General features: G+C 49.4%; 1 protein-coding gene across 1 annotated transcript in view; it reads right to left on the bottom strand.

The window, feature by feature from the left end:
* The window catches only part of CDH1 (cadherin 1), a 71237-nt gene extending 49403 nt beyond the window's left edge, over positions 1–21834 (bottom strand). Inside the window, exons 1-2 of the mRNA XM_046683147.1 lie at positions 21680–21834; positions 20700–20814 (exon numbers count right to left, since the gene is read on the bottom strand). Coding sequence (XP_046539103.1) covers positions 20700–20814; positions 21680–21727 — 163 coding nt within the window. The 5' untranslated portion in view covers positions 21728–21834. The remainder of the gene's footprint in view (positions 1–20699; positions 20815–21679) is intronic.
* Positions 21835–22306: the final 472 nt, after the last annotated feature.

The following is a 22306-nucleotide window of genomic DNA, read 5'->3' as shown; positions in this document are numbered from 1 at the left end:
GCTTTTAGCAGGGATCCAGGCTTTATGGTAAGATCTTGGCTACTCAACCCTCCTCCTGTCCTCATCTTTCATACTTATTTTCCCTTTGCCCACTTCCCTATCTGAGATGCAGATATTATGGATCTAGGGACCCCGCGCCCTCAAATTCTTCATTGCAGTGAGGCAAGAATGAACAAAGTGAAGAACGAGACCAAAAGAGATAAGAGGTTCTTCATGAAGTCTTGGAAAAGGAACGTTTGGGGAAGTTTTGGCACCATGGGAGAGAGAAGCCCCTTCTCTGGTGGGTCCCAATTTCCCATTACTGGGTCATCGCTTAAAGGGGAGTAAGGATGATCCAGTTCATCAGGCTCTAGCATGAAGAGGATAAAATGGCCCGAAAACCGTCTAAGCAGCGGTCCCCACGTCATGGTGGACCCCTGACTAAGCGAATCTCCCTGGGCCTCATTTCCCCAACCAGAAACAGAGTCTAGAACCTACTGCTCCCACTGAATGACTGGGAGGATATGTTACTACGCAAAGGCTTAGGGCAATGCCAGCATACAGCAAGGGCTATAACTGTGTTAATAATAACAGCTATTATACTTTGCAATTATCAGTAATAGTAAAAACTGCTGCTATTTCTGAGTGCCCAGTGTATGCCTGACACTCTGCATTGTTCGTCTTGTTTAATCTCCCCCAATAACCTGATGAAGGAGATAGCACTAATCCCGTTTTGCAGAGGAAGTTGACAGGAAGATAGGATGCCCTCGAAAGAAATCCTACTACAACAGTCCCGATGCTGACCCCAAGAGCTTGGCCTGCCTGAGTCAGTTATCTCAAAGAAGATCTGTGTTCCAGCAGTCAGGTGCACACTGTGAATCCTCGAGCTCCAGTAAACAGCCAAGGAACCCACCCCGCACCTCAGTCACCTCGTCCACAAAATGGGAATAATTGTAACAGGGTTGGTGTGAAAACTAAATGAACTCATATGTGTCAAATGAAGTGCATACTGTAACAGAAGGGTTCTTGATAGCGGCCTTGAATTATTTGACACTTATATTGAGGAAGATTAGCTGAGAACAGGCACAAGATATAATGGGAAACCAGATCCAATGGCAACAGGGAACTTCCCCATGAGAGAAAAATAAATCTTTAATCAGTTTTAAATATCTGAAAGTCATGACACGTCCAGAAATATTTTTTTTCTTAATTTTTAATTTTTTTTGGTGAGGAAGGTTGTCCCTGAGCTAACTGTGCTAATCTTCCTGTTTTTATATGTGGGACGCCATCACAGCATGGCTTGATGAGTGGCACACAGGTCTGCACCGGGGATCCGAACCTGCGAACCCCAGGCCACCAAAGCAGAGTGCACAAACTTAACCACCGCACCACCGGGCTGGGCCCTAGAAATACTTTTTTTTAGAAAAAGGAGATAAATCACCTGTCTTGAGGCAAACCTGTTTAATAACAAGTGAAGACAACCCAAGGAATCCTCAGGTTCGTGATTAATTGCCCTCTCTAAAGTTTCGGGAGTGCGTTTAGTATCAAATTTCTGAAATGCCTTACAACACAGTCACTGGATCAGTTATCAGACTCCACATGGATTAATCATAAACCAAACCCCACCCCAACCCACCCAAAAATGGAAAAGCAACTTCACTCCCGGTCCACAGCAGGGAAAGTTCCTAAAATTCTTGCTTGGCCCAACCTAAAACTGAAACCACAGCTGCCATATCTCCATGCTGGATCTGTCTTCTGCCCAGCTTGAGTTTCATGCAGGCTTCTCCAGGACAGCAGCAGGGCTTGACAACATATTTTCATATTGGGCTGGGCAACTCGTAAATTAGGGAATTGTATTTGTAGACCCATAAATGACACCTCAGTCCAAAACCAAGTAAGTTAACTCATCAAAAATCTTCCACTCGGGGGCTGGCCCTGTGGCCGAGTGGTTAAGTTCACGTGCTCCGCTGTAGACGGCCCAGTGTTTCGTCGGTTCGAGTCCTGGGCGCGGGAATGGCACTGCTCGTCGAGCCATGCTGAGGTGGCGTCCCACATACCACAACTAGAAGGACCCACAACTAAGAATATACAACTATGTACCGGGGGGCTTTGGGGAGAAAAAGGGAAAAAATAAAATTTTTTTTAAAAAATCTTCCACTCGTCTGAATTCTGCAGGCTGCACTCCGCTGCTCCGCCAGCCTGGATCACCGAGAGTCTTGGATACAGCAGGTGCCCAATGACTATCTGAATGGAAGAATGAATGATGGGTGGAGGGCAGGATGGACGGATGGATGAATAGAGGGAAGGAAGGAAGGAAACGCAGACAGACAGAAGAACGAGCCCCTTGGCCATCCTCACTCTCCTCTCCACACACACTCGAATTCTTCCTCACCAGTTTTGACTGTTCATCACACGTCTTGCACATTTTGCTCATATTTGCTTCTCCAAGATCACAGGGGGAGTTTGCAGCCCTCAATTTAATTTCCTTTCATTTCTGCCTTGATGAACCTTGGGGTTGGTTCCCACTTCAGGCTGGTTCTTCTGCACAGAGCCCAAGTTTTGAAGGCCTTTTTTGGGAGGAACTTAAATGCCTCAGAGTCTGACAAAATTTGTGGATGCTCTGAAACAAAAAACGCACTCTCTCGCTCTCGCTCACGTGTGCCGTCTCTCTCACACGTACACACACTCATCTTGCCTACATCTTTAGGTTAATTCATAGATTCCCCTCCCCCAGGCAACCAAACATTATCTAGGGAGTGTATTCAAAAAAAAAAAAAATCCCCCAGGTGCCCTCAGACCTCCTGACTGGGGATCCCTAGAGGGGAGGCCCTCAAAGTCTGTATTTTAAGCTTTCCCAGGGAGAGGGACGGCAGCCCAGGTTTGCGGCGAACCCATGCTGTGGTCCAGCTTTTCTTTGAAGCGCAATCCTGGGACCTCCTGTTCAAGCACAAAGTGGACTGATTTAAAAATGTAGGTTCCCGGACTCCACCCAGATTTAGAAATCTGGATCTCTGAGGAGGTGGGGCCCAGCAGTCTGCATTTTTAGTTAGCTACTCAGCGGTTTTGAAGCATATTAAAGACTGGGAAGTGTTTCCCAGAGTTACAGGGTTAAAATGTTAGACGGGCCAAAAGCTTATAAACAATTGCTAATTAACTAATCAGCATCCCAAATGGCAGAGCGTTCAAGGGGTCCACATTCCAAGGAGTGGGGAGGGGAGCATGTGACGACCGGCCCCCCAGTGAATATTTACTTTCCTCCTCCACTTTCAGGTCCTACAACCCTCATCCAGTTCCCTCTCTGGTCCACTGTCTTCCTCACCCTCCCAGCCACTTCTTCAGCTGCCTAGACACCCTCTGTAATGCCAGCTGTTCCCCTCTCTAAACCTCAATCTCTCATCTGTACGATGGGAACGCACCTAGGAGACAAAAGATTGTAGCAAATAAGGGGATTGCCCCCACCCCGAGACCCCTATCCCACACACCCTGCTTTACTCCGTGTACCAACCACCTTCAAACATTCTCCTTATTCTGTTTGTTGTCCCTCCCATTCTAGAAAGGAAATTCTGCTCTGGGGGTGGTAGTTTTCACATGTGGCCTTCACTTCCTGAGGTCCCCTGAAGGCCTGGCCCTGGGCAGGCTCAGTAGGCTCAAGAGTGAGTTGAAGTTTGGGACTCAGCGCCTGGCTGACGCTAAGCACTCCAAAAAGTAGTAGCTGTCACCATAATTTCCCTTCAACATAAAAAGCAGAGGAATTGAACGCTTTACATTAAGCTTGCTTTTTACAACTGATTTATCTTCAGGAAGCAAATAGCCCTGGATGGGGGAGGGGGATAAAACTTTTCAAAGCTTCCATTATTGTTTAAGAGGATGGCCAGAGCGATCGAAAATAAGCTCAGCCAAAAGTGGTTTGTTTTGTTTTGTTTCCCTCCAGCAAGAGGAAGAGCAAAATCTGATTGAAAAAAATAAGAGACCTAGGAAGGGCTTCCTCTTCTACATTATAACATACCGCCCTCAAAGTCCCCAAAAGATGGTGGTAAGTCACCCCCATCCCCGGGGACCCTGCAGCCTAATTCTCCTCAGCAAAGAACCTCTCATCAAACAACTACTTATTGAGTGCCAACTATATTCTAGGTGCCATGTTGGGGACACTTCACAGGGCACCCAGCCTAGTGGGGAGAGTGAATTTGATACCAAATCTCTTTTGCCACCAGCTCAAATAAATCTTTCTCCATCTCCAAGCACCGATGTCTCAGTGTTTGGCTTGCTGTGCATGGGGCACACAAATTGGGATTCAGAGGTTCAGTATCAAGTTTCCCAACCTGAGAGGAGTCAGGGGAGGGAGGAGGTCCTGACCCAGGCCTGGGGGCAGAAGATCAGGGAAGGCTTCTGGGAGGAAGCATCAACTGAGCTGGCCCTGAGAGATGAGTTAGCCAGGTAAGGAGCAGAGGAAAGTGTGCTAGGAGAGGCGACAGAGTTCAAGCTATTAACTACTCGCCTAATCCTCCCCAAGAAGAGCCCCTCGTCCAACCGCCTAATGAGCATGCTACTGCCTGGAATGGAGAGGGGAGGAGGTGTGGCAAGGAGAGACAGTACGGGCAGGAGGCAGTGGGTAGATCTGGACTGAAGGGGAGAGGAGCCAGGAGTTAAAGACAAAGTCCTTACAAACCCCTCGGCGCTGGGCCGTCGCCCCTGCCCTTCTCTTATCGCCCCTGCCCTTCTCCTATCGCCCCCTGAATCCCTGCACGCAGGCCTTCTAGCTCTTCCGCTCCACCCCAGGGCCTCTGCCCTGCTGTGCCCTGGGCCTAGAGCACCCTTCCGCGAGGGCCCCGCTTCAGCGACGCCTCTCAGAGCGCACAAGGCTTCCTAGCAAGTCTTCACTCAGATTCATTTTCCCTAAACATTTGTTGCCACCCGATGCCTCCATGTTCTACATATTTATTATGTTTCTTGCCTGTTCCCACCAACACAAACCCCACACGGGAGGAGGTTGGTATATAGGGGTCTCTTTCTCTGCTGTAGCTCTGGTTCTAGAACAGTGCTTGGCACATAATAGCTCTCAATCATTATTTATTGAATGAATGAATGAATAAATGAATGAATGATGGACAAATGGACGGATAGAATAGGTGATGCCATTTGCTGAGATGGACACCTGGAAGCAAGATTGGGGATGGGAGTGTCAACAACTAATTGCCCCAGAAACTCAAGGGGGGGTTTGGAAGCATTTCACTGTTGTTCCAAATTGGGGTTTTTTTTTTCTTTTGTTATGTTAAGGAGATGCAATTGTCAACCACCCTGAGCCAGACCAAGCCACACCACACAGCTCCGCCCACGACCTTTGCCTTATTTTTAATGCTAAGATCTCTCCAGGAGGAGCCTACGCCTTATTAGGTAACCTGCAGTGTACGTGGAAGCATGTTTTCCAACTGAGCCTGCGCAGGTGGATGCCCACCTCTCCCTTTTGAATATTCATTCCCCATCCGAAATAAAAGGTCCCTGCTTCCCTTTGTCCGGGGAGGCCATGACTCTGGAAATAATTCCGCAGGGTCTCCTCTTTGCTGCAAACACACTTCACTTTGTGAGATGACTACTTCTGGTGGAGAGTCTGGTTTAACTCACCAGGAGGGAACCCACTTTGGTTTCGGTAACAGGAGGAGTGGATTTCAGATAAGCATCTGGGGGGCTGTGAGACAGCCAGGTGGGGTGGTCCAGGGTGAGATGCACCAGGCCAGAGCACACTGGCCTCTCTGAGGGTCGTGTGGATGGTGTGGCTCGTTTCTCCTTCTCTGTGCCACACTCCAGATTGCCCCAGGAGAGCCTGGGCCTGACTTGGTCCGCCGGCCCCGGGGCAGGAGAGGGAGAACAACCTGCCGCTCCTGTTCTCCAGGTTCTCCCAGCTTGCCTGGGCCTCTACCACCAGGGCCCCGCCCACCCAGCAAGTGGCAGCCACCTTACTGTCCTTCTATGGCCTCAGAGGCCAGGCCAGAAGAGCCAAGGGGGTTTCCACACAGCCCTCCATGATCCTGGTATCACTCCAGAGCCGGAAGCTCCCTGAGTCACATCCAAACACCCCCTTTGTCATATTCCTGGCCCCCAGAGTCAGCTTGGCTTAGGGCATCCCCCTCTCAGCCAACAACAGAGGCCGCCTCCTCCTCCCCTTCCTGCTCACATGCCACCCAACACCCCAGGCCCAGCTCCCCCACCCCCTCCACAGAAGCTTCGCCAGCTGCTCCAGCCCACACAGGTCTTACCCCACCTGGATTCTGAATGCGCCCATTGTCTGATAACTTGGCATCTCCATGTTTTCTGACGCTCCTAGACCAATCTCCAAACCCCTCGGAACAGGAGAAACCTCTCATCTGACACAGAGCACACAGTAGGCACTTAAACACTGTACTGAGGGGAATTTGGTCAGCTTCTGTGATGCCCAAAACACCTTCCTCGGTTTAAAGAGAATGAAATGAGGGGGGAAAAGTTCTGTGGACTGACGTGCAAAAATTTCCAGAGTGCAGTATGAAGGAGGGGCAAGAGATGGTTACATTTTACAAAACAATTCACATTTCCACTTACGATTTAAAAAACCCACAAAAATGGGCACATGTGTTCTGTAAATAATTAGAAAAATGTCTGGGAGGATACATACCAAAGGGTTAATATTGGCTACTTGAGAATGGAAGGGTGTTTGAATTTTCTATGACAGATCATTATCCGGGTGTTCCTTGTAGAACACATTTAAGCTTTATAATGGAGAATTTCAAACACATCCAAAAGTAGAGAAAACAGTATAATGAGCCCCACACATTCAGCACGTGGCACCAAGGTCACTCAGCTCCTAAAGATCTTCTTTCACCCATACCAGATCTCCTTACCCATCCCAGATGCCCACGTTTCCACCTGTAAATATGTCAGTGTGAATCTCTAATGGATCAAGATGCCATCCCCCCCAATATTTTTTTTAAAGATTTTTAATTTTTTTCCTTTTTCTCCCCAAAGCCCCCAGGTACATAGTTGTATATTCTTAGTTGTGGGTCCTTCTAGTTGTGGCATGTGGGATGCTGCCTGAGCCATGGCTTGATGAGCGGTGCCATGTCCATGCCCAGGATTCAAACCAGCGAAACTCTGGGCTGCCGCAGAGCGCGTGAACTTAACCACTCGGCCACGGGGCTGGCTCCTCCAATTTTTTTTTTAATATAACCCCAATCCGTTACTACTATTATGAAATTTTTTGAAAAACAAAATACTTTCCCTCACATCCAGCTTGGTAGGGAGGTCAAGCAACCTGTGGCATCGTACAGTTAACTGGTTTACCCCAAGTGATTAGGAAGAATCTTTAAGTAGCAGTTTAGAAAAGAAACAAATGATAATAATTAAAAGGAGCTTAGGAAGCCTGAAATGTCTGCTAGCAAACTTTAGCTTTTTGACACCACTCATCATTCAGATTTAAAATGGAGCCCAAGCCGGCCGGTAAATCCTCTTTTATTCTGGGTTTTCAAAGGAGTAGGCAGGGTCTTGAAGCTTCATTTACGCAAAGAGCTAAAACCGGTAAGGACTTGGGGGCTGCAGAGTAGACCTTCAGGCTCCCTCCTAGGCCAAAGGGAAGAATCTAGAATGCAGATATTCTCAGAAACGGAGCTGCTGAGCACAGGCAGGGGGAGCAGCAGTCCAGGCTGGAAGACACACCTTTCCAGCCTACTGTCACCAGTTATGTGACCCTGGGTTGGTCAATAACCTCCAGTACCTTCCGATTTATTATCTGAAGATGGCACTGTCATTGTACCTACCTCAAAGGTTGGTGCAGGGATTAAAAAATGAGATCCAACATGAACAGTTGAACACTCAATCAATAAACAGTGCAACGAACATTATGGTTCTTCTGTAACAACGATATTCATATTATTATTCTAATTCTGACACCTACCAGCTGTGTGACTCTGGCCCAGTTACCTAACCTCGCTGAACCGGTCAATTCACTTGTACACCAAGAAACTAGATGACCCTTAAGCCTCCTTCTAATTCTGCTCCCAAGAAATGGATTTTTAAAAACACACTCTTTCTTTATGAGTTTAATGCTGAACCATGCTGAATCTTCCTCTAGAGGGTTTATGAGGGTTACAGAAGCCCTGGAATTCACTGTCTGGGACAGGGCTGCAGCAGCAAGGGACTGAGGTGACCCTAGTGTGACCACAGGTGTTTCACGTGGCACGACTGGAAAAGGGGCAGTTAGGATCAGAACTCGCATTTCCAGTGCTTTGAACCAATCTCGGAAGTCTTACCCTAGTCTCTCCTGTGGCAATTTCTGCCCCATTTCGTTTTATTTCACTCTGCATGGGGCCACAAGGAGTACACTCTCGCCAAGTATTTAAAAGCAGAAATTAATTGGTTCTCAGCTTTCTCAAAAGGGCAGCAGCAAAAAGGGAGGTAGTCAGTCATCCATAAAACTCCCCACCCAGGTGTGCTTCAGGATCCTGGGGCATGGGGAAAGACCAGTATTACTCAACTACTGATGGGCACAGTAGGAGGCTAGGCAGGGGACCCCCCCCCCCCCCCCCCGCCCCAAGAACAGACACAACAGTTTTGGTGAGAGAAGCTACCCACAGCTCCAGCCGATGTTGATCCTATTTCATGCGTCATCAGAAAACTCTGAAAACCCAATACCTCTCCAACACCCAGGACCGCTGCAGGAGGGATCTGTCCGCTGCCATCGGTAACCATCCCAGAGACCACAGAGACCGCCACATCTGCAGCCCCTCCTGCTCACAGCATCTAAGATGCTCCTAATTTGTTTGTAACAGTGAAAGACCAGAAAACAGCCAGTATCCACCAATAGGGAACTGATTATACAATAGAATACTACACAACAGTTAACAATAATGAATCCATTCTCCAAGACATATCAAGTAAAGAAAACAACCGAGGCTGGCCCGGGGGCGCAGCGGTTAAGTGCGCACGTTCTGCTTTGGTGGCCCGGGGGTCGACAGTTTGGATCCCGGGTGCGGACATGGCACCGCTTGGCACGCCATGCTGTGGTAAGTGTCCCATGTATAAAGTAGAGGAAGATGGGCACAGATGTTAGCTCAGGGCCAGCCTTCCTCAGCGAAAAGAGGAGGATTGGCAGCAGTTAGCTCAGGGCTAATCTTCCTCAAAAAAAAAAAAAAAAAACCACACAAAGAAAACAACGCACAGAACACTGAGTATAATATGCTACCTTTTGTGTTAGAAGTGGGGAGGGGCAAGAAACACTGGGAAAATGTATAAAGCAACAGCAATGGTCATGAGAGGGATCTGAGCAGCTGGAGTTCACAGGAAAGGATGAGCCAGGTACAGGTAGACAGGTGGTGGCATAAGCTTTGGGGTTAGTAGAGAGTTCAAATCCCTGCCTGCCATTTCCTAGCTTTGTGGCCTTGGGCAAGTCACTAGCTCTCTGAGCTTCAGTTTCCTCTTCTGTGAAATGGAGATAATACTAGAATCAAGTTCACAGGATGGCTGAACCAAACCGGTGTGACTGTCCATTAGCATAGAGTAGTTGCACGATGCTGTACCTGGTGGGGAGTGCTTGAAATGTGGACAGTTTGCACTTGAACGCGTGTTGAGTAAGGAGTGTCTTAGATTCGGGGAGGTCAAGGAGCAAAGAGGCAAGAAGACGGAGCCCTTCCTCATCCTTAACTCTTCTCTCTGGTTCCTTCAGCATTTATCCATTTTTTTTTTACCCCCTTGACAAGTCTACAGCAAAAACGTCTAGTAATAAAACCCTGCTACTTAAGAGTGTCTGGGGACGGCCCGGTGGCGCAGCAGTTAAGTGCACACGTTCTGCTTCGGCAGCCCGGGGTTCGCCGGTTCGGATCCCGGGTGGAGACACGGCATCACTTGGCACGCCATGCTGTGGTAGGCGTCCCACGTATGAAGTAGAGGAAGATGGGCACAGATGTTAGCTCAGGGCCAGTCTTCCTCAGCAAAAAGAGGAGGATTGGCAGCAGATGTTAGCTCAGGGCTAATCTTCCTCAAAAAAAAAAAAAAAAAAAAAGAGTGTCTGCTATGTGCCAGGCACTGAAAACACTTATGTGAGTTATATGCCAACTCACTGAATCCTCATCGCAACCCTATAAGGGAGGAACTATAATTTTATCCCCTTTTTATAGGTGAGAGGACTGCAGCACAGAAAGGTTAAGGAACTTGCATAAGGTCACACAGCAAGTAGGAGGTGAGTCAGGACTAGGACCCATGCAATCCTGCTTCCCACACTGCCCTCCCTAATTCACCTTCACTCTCGCAGGGAGGTTCATTCCTTCATTTCACATGTTAAAAGAGAAATAAATGCTGAAGATTAAAGTCACAACCTTGACATCAAATCTCTGTTGAAACCAGGAGTAAAACCTCACACGCAGTAAGTGGTACGCAGTTTCTGAGACGGAACGGCTTCCCAGGTATTCAGTTCCCAAAGTCATGTAAGTATTCCCACTTACATGTGCAGGTGAGAGGATTAGCAGAAAGGAGGAGCAAAATAACAAAACCAGAGCGAAACCCAACTAAATTCCAAAGTCCAAAAAAAATCAGCACAAGTGACATGAAAGTTTCAAAATAGAACACTCTAATGACAAACTCTGAAACACACATCTGCAAAGCAGAGAGGAGCATTTCCTTATAAATGCAGACTGGAGAAGGCAAAGGTACAGGAAGTACACCCACCAATTCTAATTTCTCCAGAAAGTCTAGTCATGATTTCAGGCCCAGGAGAGCTGGGTTGGTGATGAAATCGATCACGTCAATTTCACCAAACACCTATTGAACTCAGTCATTTCTGTAAAACTCTGGGCTTCTTGCTAAGAGCGAAGGGATCTACAGCCAGTATCTCCTGGGATGTATGAGTAAGAACAGGCTCCTAAAGTACCTGCCGTCACAAAGCTGATTCAACCTGATACCCATCGCCTCACCGGGAGAGGCCTCTCAATGGCGGTGACTCAGGGCTCCACCCCACCTGTCAATAAATGCCCAGATTATTGTCCCACAGCTGACTCAAGGGGTGACGTTTTCTATAGGAAAGCCACAACTTTTCCCACAAACAATTTGGTCATCTTGTTCCCTTTTCAAACACTCCCACACAGCTGTGATGAAGAATTTGTGGGGGAGGAAGTCTGCCGTCTTTGAAAGTCTTCACACTGCATCCAGGCTTCATTCTAACTAGCCGGTCCCGGCACACGGATGTACACGTACCTGCCTCCACCAAAAAAAAAAAATCTGCCCAAGAAGTCACAATGCCTATTTAGGACAATCTCATCTCTCTGCCATGAGGAGGTTAAGAAAACTAGACACAGAGCCATATTCCTCTTGGGCAACTTGCCAAGGGGTGGGGTGGCTGGAAAAGAGCATTAGATTCTGGTTTGAATTCGATACCCTTTTCAAGGAGATGTGGTGACAATTAGCCCTCAGGATTATTCCTCTAGAAAAACGTCTGCCCAGAGAATAGTCTTTAAATGGCACCAGTGTGGACTTAAAGAATGTGGAAGTCCAGCTCCCTCAAGACACAGTCCAATTCTAACAGGTATTGAGCACCTCACTTCCTCAGGTCTTTACATAAATCTCATTCTTAGTGATGACTTCTCCCAAACCCCTCCACCAACACCTATGGTTCTTATCACCCTTCCTGCTGTATTTTTTTTCCTTCCATAGATCATGACCTATCTGCCTTCTCCTGTCTCCTGCAATTAGAAGGGAAGTCCTCGAGGGCAGTAGTCTTTGTCTTTTTGCCCCCTGCTATATCTCAATGCCTAGCACAGCGTAGCACTGGCAGACGCTCCCCATAAATTTGTTCAGGGAATGGACAAATGAGTGCCTCTGTCATCCAGAGGGACTGTTTTCCCTCTGAGGCCCTCAGAGCAGGCACCACCCATCCCCTTCGCCTGGCTGCTTGCAGACCATCTAGTTGGTTGACTTTTCCTGCTGTAAAGAGCGAAGGCTTTGGAGTCCAGCAGCCAGTGAACACACCGCGGCCAGGCTCTCCCACTTCCTGTCTGCGCGCCCTGCGCTCTCACTCAGCCTCTCAGCGTCTCCAACAGTCAATTCACACACACAGTGAGTCTAGTCAATACCATGGTGCTCACGATAAGAACAGAGGATGAAACAACAAATCATTTTTTTTAGTAAGTATGTCTCAAATATGGCATGGAACAACAGACTGATACTAAAATTAGTCATTGTTTACCTGAAATTCAAACATAACTGGGCCTTCTGTATTTTTATTTGCTAAATCTGGCTACTCTGCCCATTAAGCATTACCTTCCTGAAGGCAGGGTGATGTATGTTACATAAAGATTTATAAGATATCGCCCTGGCATACTCTCTCAATGAATACTTATTGATCAAATGGACTTCAGAGCTGTGAGATTTTTATCTCGGCCATAAGCTGATTCAGTTAGCCTTAAATTATTGTCTTTGAGTTTTTTGCATCTCTTAACAAGCTCCTCCCAGACTCCTTCTAAGAACTGGAAGAAGGGACACCAGGGCTTGAACAGTTAATGGGCCTGAAGGATGCTGCAGATACCCAGGAGGAAGGTGTTGGGTGTATCTGGGAGCCGCGCTCAAGGAAAGTGTTACCCAGACAATAGGAAACCAAACAGATGGCCCTGGCCGGCTCAGATCTCTGTTCAGATTTTGATCTGGTGCTTCCTTACACCAAGAAGTGTGGGGCAGAAATGGCTCCTCTGACCTTTAGATTCTAGACTGCAAGCTGTTTCGTGACAAGACAATTAGGTAAGGTTACACCAGGGGTGTGCAGGGCTCAGAGAAACTGAGGCGTGCCAAGCCAACACACAGGCTCTGAGAACATCCCCTCCTCATGTCCTTTCTGTGGCTCATACTGAGAAAATTCTCTCTTTCCTTTAAAATGAAAAAAAGTACAATTACACCTGAAACTAATATAATGTTATATGTCAATTTTATCTCCATTAAAAAAAAGCACAGTGGAATAGCTTCTAAAAAGCAAAAGATATGTATAGACCTACATATACATTCTGAAACCTCATTCATTCAACAAATATTTATCAAGTACCTATTATGTGCCAGGCACGGTTCTAGATGCAATACAGCCTGTGAACTAAAAAGACAAAATCCCTGGCCTCCTGGAGCTTATGTTCTAGTGGGAGGAGACAGACAATAGGCAGTAGAAATAAGTGAAATACATAATATGTTAGATGGTGAAATGTGCTACAGAGGAAAATAAAGCAAAGACGGGGGATGGAGGGTGCTGGGGGACGGGGTTACTATCACAAATAGGGGGTTGAAGAAAGGCCTCACTGAGAGGGTGACATTTGAGCAAAGACTTGAGGACATAAAGGAGTGAGCCGTGCAGATATCAGGGCAAAAGTATTATAGATGGCAGTAACAGCCAGTGCAAAGGCCCTGAGGTAGAAGTGTGCCTGATGTGTTCCGGGTACAGTCAGGAAGCAATGAGAGCAAAGGGTAAGGGGGGATTGTTGGAGGGCAGATCATGGAAGGCTTCTAAGTCACAGAAAGGACTTCAGCTTTTATTCTCTGGGAAATGGGGAATCCTTGGCTGATTTTGAGTAGGAGTGATGTTTTCTGAGTTAAATTAAAAAAAACATCACTCTTGACTGCTGAATGGAGAAAAGACTGTTGGGGGAGGGGCAGAGGAGATCAGAAAGGAGACTGTTGAAACAATCTAGGTGAAGACACCCAACTGCTTTTGGGAAACTCCTCTGGGAACAGAGGTGGTGTACCAGTGCATGTGAATGCCAAACCACAGAAACAGGTGTTTCTCTCAGCCTTCCACTTGCCCAGATACCATAAATCTGAAAGGCATTCAGCTTGTTACAAGCTCTCCTAATTACAAAGCCCACTAATTATTATCTAGGCCTTGGCCAATTATCCCACGGGGTCCTATGCTGGCCACCGGTTATGATTTTGCTCATGGGGAACGGATTCAACCCTTCCCAGCAGGCCCCATTAGGTCCTCACAGTGAGGTCTGAGTTCACAGGGGTTGGAGATCAGGGATCCAGATCCACACACAGATCTCTGTTGGGCTCCCGCACCTTCAGTAAGTCCCAGCTGGAACATATGTTTGTTTAGGGCAGTTTCCCTCCCAACCCCCAATCTTGAATTACAATTTAATTGCATTTTCAGGGACCCAGAAAGTTGAACAGACAGACGGAAAGGAAAAGAAAAGAAGTGTCATTCTTCTAGCATTATTTGGAAGCAAAGGTCAAAAGGGAAAGAGGCTGAAAATCGCCTGGTAGGCGAAAGACAAAGAGGTCCTTCAAAGGCAAAAGAGGCTGAATTCCAGCATCACAATTAAGATTAGTGAGATGCAAAATTCACCGTAGAAAGGTGAATTAGGTTTCACTGGAGATGCAGTTTGGCAATAGGCAGTGGAGGGGCATGCATAAAAGCACAGGTTCCTGAAGATAAAAGTCCAGGACTGTGGCCCCAGCTCTGCCACCCCCTGGCTGGGTGACCCCAGGCAAGTTGTCCAACCTCTCTGAGCCAGGTTCCTCTTCTAGAGGGACAAGGACAGTTGCTGCCTTGGGCCACTGTGAGGCTTAACTAACCTGTCAAGACTCTGAGGCCCTTTGCAGGACCCACTCCTAACACTGGGTAGAAACAAATATTTGTATTTTTATTTGTTGGCCGCCTCCAAATAAATACTCTCAGCACAGCCCTTCTATCAATTTATCCTTCAGTTCGTGGGGTCCTTGAAAAATCGCTGCATCTACTGACACAAGATTAAGGAAAAAAGACCACTGTCCTATACAATTCATATTTAAACTGGTGCCTATTGTTCTTGCAAGCTCCAGACCTGAAATTCCCAAATACCCCTTTGATAATGCCACCTCTGAGTCCTTCAGACACTCAAACTCAGTATTTTCCTGACCAAGAACTCATTTTCCTTCCCCAACTTGCTCCTCTCTCTCGTCTATTCCCAGCAAAGGACACCCTCTCCATTCACCAAGGCCAAGCAAGTAAAACTGACCGCTCCTCAAATCCTCTGAATGTTTTCCCTCCCTGGAGACATTCTCAGGGTGTACTGGAATCACTGACTCGGGGGGGTCTCAGAGATTTTCTGGAATCTCCCTGAGGGCCCCTGTGCACTGAGTTAAGTCAGCATCCCCAGCACCGGGTGCGTGGCAGGGAGAGGTCTGTGCGCTGCTACTGCTCCGGGTCCCCCATGCCCACCCCATCTGCTCCACTTTGCACCCACAGAGCCCTCCTTCAGTGACATGGCAGAAGGACCAACCTTATCCCTCCCTGATCAAGGGGACCCTAGGATCCCTGGCCTTAGGCTGGAGAACAGATGCCCATACCCTGGCTGGCACCAGATCTTTACTCATCAAACATCTGTGACCTAGCTGCTGGAGCAATGATTAGGGCCGCAGCAGACACCTGGGGAGCTTTTAAAAATGCCCTGTCCAGAGCCCCACCCTCAGAGAGGGCAGCTCAGTGAATCTGCAGGAGGGCGAATCTGCCGTTTTTGAAGCACCCAGGTGACTGGATGCTTAGCCAAGTGGGTGAACCCAGGCCTCAGGGGCTGGGGCAGAGCATTTTTGGCAGTGGGAAGACAGACAGGTATCCTCAAGCGTGTGTATTATGAACTACTTTAGCAGAAGCTGACAAGTTCAAGGTCATCCTGATTTCCCCGTCAAGGAGCCCCACTCCTCCCACCCCAATTCTAAACAGTATGCACGAGCAGGTCCCCTGGCAAACCCACTCCAGCCCAACCCAAGCCGACCGCACAGTGGCAAGCAAGAAAACGCCACAGAACTTCCTTTCCTAGCAAAGGGCACTTTGGGCTAGTCACTGTTTGCAGAGCGGTGTTTGCTTTATTTAACACAGAAGCAGGGAGAGCGTGGAAACTGGTTTGGCTGGTTTGCTGGGTGGGAGGGAGCCCAGGGAAATGTCTGAACCAAAGGGAAAATCCAGGCGAATCTCAAACAGAAGGCAACGCATACTCCAGGCACTTTAATATTCCATATCCACTGAGCACTTGACATACCCCACGACTTGGGTGCTATTATGCCCATTTTACAGAAGGGGAAACTAAGGTTTAGAAAGTCCTTGGTTAATGTCCCTTGGCTGTCCCTCACCTGGTTCAGTCTGACTCAAGAACCTTCTAAAGCCTGGGAAGATGCCACCAGGGCCTTGGGGGGAAGTGGAGGATTGGAGGTAGCTAAGAGGAAGGAAAAGGAAGAGGGGAAGAGCAGAAAGAGGGGAGGCCCAAAGCCCTCCCAACAGCAGCAAGCACAAGCTGAGGGATATAAAAGGGAAACTAAATTAGTGAGGGAGAGAGAGAGGCCACCGCAAATTTCTTTTTAATTGACCAAACTTGAACACCACTTACAAATGACCAGCTGCCCTTCCATTTCCCGATTCAAGTCTGAGGTCTCCTTCTCTGACCTCCGGAGCTTTGAGAGGGGAGCACTTAGTACGCTGTAGCCCCCAACACACTCAGCCCGGCTTCAAGAGCCACGGACTAGGCACACAGCCCTCACCAGCATCTTAGGAAGTTCTAACAGACCCAACTCTTCCCTGCCGGCTTACAATCAACATCAGGGGCTGAGCTGAGGCCACAGAGTGAGAGGAAAAAAATGAGCCAAGGTATGAGTGGTAGCAAATATTCACTCATTCATTCACTCACTCACTGGTTCAAAACGGTATCTGAGTACCTCCTCTGACCCTAAGAAATATAAGCCACCATTTAATGACTCCCCTGTTTCTTTCCATTCTTCTGTCTCACTTGCTTTACGTTCAGCCCATGTCTGCTTTATTCATTACTGTGACCCCAGGGTCCCGCCCAGGGCTGGTGCTCCTATTTGTTGACTAAACAAATAAACGAATATGCACACTTAGTTCTCACAACAAACCTCTAAGTATTGTCCCCCCTTTTACACATGGGGAAACTGAGGCTCATAGAAGTAAAGTGATTTACCCAAGGGCACGTAGCTAGTAGCTGAAATTCAAACCTGGATCTCTCATGTATTTACTCACGGACCTACCCCGACCAGCTCTATACTGAGTTCATTCCCATTCTAGAAAGCCGAAAGCCCTGAAAGGACGTGGGGGTTGAGGCAGAATGGAAACCCAGAAAGCCTGGGTGATGACAGCTGCCTCTTGGGGATTTTAGGGTTTTGGCAGCTTCTGGGAGATGTGAGAGCTGATTGCTTCACCGTCTGGCTTATCTGGGGCTATGCTTGGAAGGGAATGTGTAACAGACACCTAGGTGAGCATTTCAGAAGAAAAGGCTCACCCAATAAAAAGCCTGGGAGAGCAAACCGGGACTTCCATAACCACCTGGCAGAGGCAGGCCCAGCGGGCCCCACGGGCAAGGAGCCACAGCCAACCTTCCTTAAATGGCCTTGCAGGGCTCAGGAGGTTTCCCCCTCTGCTCCTCCTGAGACACAAAGGCAAGGGCAGGAAGATGACCTGTTAGTGTCCTTCCCCAGTGAGCCCTGCTTAAACCCTTGTCACAGCCATGAGTAATGGAGAAGTGACGTTTAGGAGTTTGAGGGGTGGGGGAGTGGGGCTCAGATCGTGTAAGGTGATCCCAAAGCAGGCTTCCGTATTTGTTTGTCTAAAGCCCAGTTTATTAGGAGGCCTGCATACTGTTTCCCCGTTTCAGCAGGTCTTTTAGAAAGAGGAGGAAATGGTGATTTAACCCATACAGGCGAGTAACTGTGAGCCTGGTCGATCCATCAGACAGCCAGAGCTCAGACCTAAGGTACAAGCCTTGTTTGCTCAAGGCCAGGTGTTGGAGGAAGCAAAGCCTGGAAGCCATCTGTTTAAAAGCCTGCCCACTTTATTTTCCCACTCCCCAGTCAACTTAAAACTGAGTGTACTGAGCTAACACTACAGAACCCCAAACTGCCTAATAGCCCGGGTTTCTCAAACCAGTTTGTGTTAAGAAAGAGGAAAATAATTAGAAACTCTAAAAAACCAGTTTACAGGTTGTTTTGTTTTGTTTTGTTTTGTTTGAGGAAGATTAGCCCTGCTAACATCTGCTGCCAATCCTCCTCTTTTTGCTGAGGAAGACTGGCCCTGAGCTAACATCCGTGCCCATCTTCCTCTACTTTATATGTGGGATGCCTACCACCGCACGGCTTGCCAAGTGGTGCTAGGTCTGCACCTGGGATCCGAATCGGTGAACCCCGGGCAGCCAAAGCAGAATGTGTGCACTGAACTGCTGCGCTACTGGGCCCGGCCCCAGCTTACAGGTTTTTTAAAAAAACATTCTTCATTCTAGAATCTGGAGAGAAACCAATGGAATAAATACAAGGCTGAGATTGTGGGGTCAGCCATCTCTCGGGGCACAGGAACAGCCCAGCCCCTCCAAACCACCTCAAGGTCCCCTGAGTTCAGTCAACCCCTATTTGTGACATTCTACAGCCACCGGTGACAAAAAGTGACAGGTTCCTTGTTTTCAAACTCCCATGCAGCCAATTCTCCATGGGGCCAACGTTTAAACCTGGTGCTAACGTGGCATCCCTCCGTTCTCCTGGACCGTCCAAACAGAGTGAGGCCACCTCCCTAAATCCTGGCTGCCTTCTTAATCACAAAGCCAGTTCCCTAAGGTTACACGTGTGATCTTCCCAGAAGAGCACTTCCGTCCTGGGGCGATGCCACATTGCACTGGTAGAAGGAGACACCATGGTCCAAAAAGGCCAAAAAAGTGAAATGTCAGGAAAGAATGGGGACCTAAAGGGAGCTGGAGCCAGCTACACAAACAGCCTTGAGGAGGCCGCCTCTCCCACCAAGACCACCAGCCGCAGGCCTTCCCCCGCACCCCGCCTCCCACCTGGTCTAACCCGTCTCCATCACCACCACCTCCTCTCCCCATCTACACGTCTCCTCTCCCAGGCACGCAGGGAGGACAACGTCTACTTCACGATGGACACGAATCCCCCAAACATCCTCTTTCTTTTCTTGAGATTGATTATTGAGAAGCGGAGAGAGCAGGAGAAAGACCAGCTGTGGATCCCTGGGTAGATTACTAATCTGCTTTACGCTTCAGTTCCTTCACCAGCAAAACAGAAACAGCAATGGTGCCCCCTTTTATAAGGTCCTTGGGAAGATGAAAAGAGGTAAAATACGTGAAACACTTGCCCTAGAGTCCAGTTCAAAAGCAAATAATAGGTACCGCTGTTAATGATAATATTTCTATTATTATTAATATGTAAAATAATATTATTATTGGTCAGACACAAGAGCTTGAGGAAAGGAAGAAAAACCAGACTAACCCTTCCCTTGGTACCACCAAATGTCTTGGTGCAAGAAAACAAAATGACCAGAACTTGCATGGGACACCTCATCCACACACGTGCACACACACTCCCGCTTCTAACCTTCACCTGCTTTTCAAGGCTGGGTCCACTTTGCCTCCTCCCAGAAGCCAGTCCTTACCGCCCACTGATATCCATCAAACCATCCCAGGCAACCCACACTCTTGGCATCTAAATGCCCATGCCCCACAGTGCCCTCTAAGTGGGTTCTGGGACATTCCCAGCAACCTACTGGAACAGGAAACACCAAGGCCAGGGCTGGAGTGTCCCTTATCTCCCCAGTCCACTCCCGGGTGCCCAGCACAGGGCCGGGCAGAATATCAAGCAGAGAACTGGTCGAATAATGGCAGACCCATTGCACAACCGGGCAGACAGCATGTCCTTTCTGACCCAATCGAAAGTTCCACACGACACAGACCAGCCTCAGAAAAGCAAATATGTTTAATCAATCAAGCTGCAGTTTCTGTTTAAAAAAAAAAAAAATGCCGCCCACTGTTGGAACAACTTCCAAAGATCAAAAAAAACTTTCAGACAACAGCGTGATTGCTGCTGATTTCTCACGTGGCCCAAGACTGGAAGAATCTACTCAGTGAGTGCCCTCAGAGGAACTGTGGGTGATTTCTCGTTTTAAAAAGTGTTTCTTTTATTGCTATGATACTCTCCCAACCAACCAAAATCAAGAGGGAGGAGAAAGTCAGTTGGTAGGAAATAGGCACCTGGGAATCAGTGAAGCCAAAAGAGAAACCAACCAGCCTTACTTTGCTCTCACTCCTGGGCCACCGAGAAGCGAAACAAAGAATCCTGAACCCAGAATCCTGATTATCGCCGTGATAAGGCCCACAAGTACCTTGTGTGCGTTTTCATTACGTGAGTCAGAGCTACCAGGCTTTTTTTTAAAAACCATCATTCCCTGGAGGAATAGGACCTGTATCAAACGTTTTCATTTCTATGAGCAATAGCCACAGCCTGGTAACCAAGAGAGGGCTCCCCAGATGCTGCAGAACCGGGCCTGGCTGTTAGGTCCTCGTTCAAACTCCTGCTCTGCTGACCCTGAGCAAGGGGACTCCACCCTCTGAGCCTCCTTTTGCTCATCCTTGAAACAGGAATAACCGCCCCCCACCCCTTTCCCATACATCAGATTTTTGCAGTCTGAAATGACAGACTGTCTCTAAAGTGGTCAGGACAGTATGAGACACACTGAAGGCCTGTAATAAGTGCTCCCTCCTTATAACATAACCATACAAGGACAGCCCCCACCCACAGCGCTCAGTCCTGGTCAAAGCGTCGATCTTTACACCTGTGAAAATTCCGGCGGGGTGTCATTTGAACTCAGAGAAGGAGGGCTTGCCCAGTTCAGCCCAGGGGCGGGGGAGCGCAATTTCTCAGACACTTCCGACTCCCGCCGCACCCGGCTCAGCACACCGCCGGCGCGCTCTCACCTCTGCCCAGGACTCGGCCCCTCTCCAAGTGCCGCCGGGGCACCGTGAACGTGTAGCTCTGGGCACCAAAGCCGGGACGGCAGGGCTCCGGCTCCTGGCAGAGCCGCGAAGAGACCTGGGGGAGGGGAAAGGTAGGGAATAGGGGTGAGCTGGGGGGGCGGGTTCCCCTCCTGCCCACACCGAAACCAACAGGGCCGCCACTCCCTCGCTCCCGGCGTCGGGATGGTGGGAAGGACCCACCCCACCCCCGGGGCAGGCAGCAACGCCAAACTCTTCTGTCTTGAAACCTGCGGCCGCCAGGCCCCCGGGAACTCCCCTAGGAGAGGGGGCTGCTGGTCACCCCTCCTGACCTAGCACCTCTCCTTCCTGTCTGCTTTATACTTTCGTGGAGGCATCTTTCCTCTTCTCAACTCCAATTTCCTTACGCCGGGAACGCTCCCACTCCTAAGTCTAGTTCCTCATACTCAGGGATGCTCCAACCCCTTTTGACCCCACTTTCTTACCTCAGGGGCGCCCCCATACCTGTTTACTACTCTCTCTTTACATGGCAGCTGCCTTTATTTCTATTGGTTCCCCTTTCCTGACCTCAAGGATCGACCCCAGTACCCCTAGATCCCCCTTGACTTGCACTGGGGTTCCCCGTTTCCCTATCCCGACCCCCACCCTGCTCCACGTTCCCGACTGTCCGCCCCCAGCCCACACCCCGGCCAACCGGAGTGCCAGCGCCTGCAGCGAGGCGCGCGCCCCCTCGGGCGGCTGCGGGGGGGGAGTGGGCAGAGCGGCGCTCGCCCTTCACGCGCCCCCACCCCAACTCCGCGGAGCCCAGAGCGCGGCGCTGCTTCCGCCGTTCAGGCTCTTTGGACCCAAACTTTCTTGGTGGAAGAGGGGACGGCAGGAGACAGGAAGGGACGACGAGAGAGGAAGGCACGCGGGGCCGGGGCGCGGTTGGTGGAGCTGGAAGGACAGGGGACCCGACGTACCTGCAGCAGCAGCAGGAGCGCGGAGAGGCTGCGGCACGGAGGGCCCATGGCGGGCCGCGCGGGGGTCGGGTCGGGTTCGGCCGGGCTGGGCCCGGCTGGAATCTAGCAGGACTTCCGCGAACTCACAGGTGCTCGGCGGCTCCGGACGCCACTGAGCTGGGCAGCGCCGCGGGGCCAGGTGAGCCTCGAAGGCCCCGCCCCGGCCCCGCTGATTGGCCGAAGATGCACCTGCCGGCCGCAGCCAATGAGCGGCGCGGCCTCCGCTCCCTCGACGGGCGGGGGCGGACCGCCCTCCCATGATCCCGCCCCCTGCCTCGCGCCGGCCCAGTGACCCGCTGGCCGGAGGTTGGTAGTCAGGTTAAGGTGTAGGGGCGCCACGATTACTATTACCAACAGGGTCGAATCCGAGCCTCGCAGTGGTTCACTAACACCTGGAGGCACAAAGAACTTTTCCGGGACCAGGCCAGTGGCGTTCGGCTGCTCTGCTTTGGTGGCCTGGGGTTCGCAGGTTCACCCCATCTCGGACATACACACCTCTCATCAAGCCATGCTGTGATAACGTCCCACATGCAAAATAGAGGAAGATTGGCACAGATGTTAGCTCAGGACCGATCTTCTTCAAGCAAA

Source organism: Equus quagga, chromosome 13 (assembly GCF_021613505.1).
Source record: "Equus quagga isolate Etosha38 chromosome 13, UCLA_HA_Equagga_1.0, whole genome shotgun sequence".
Lineage (NCBI taxonomy): Eukaryota > Metazoa > Chordata > Mammalia > Perissodactyla > Equidae > Equus > Equus quagga.
The sequence above is the reverse complement of the archived record's forward strand: the minus strand, read 5'-3'. Positions and strand labels throughout refer to the sequence as shown.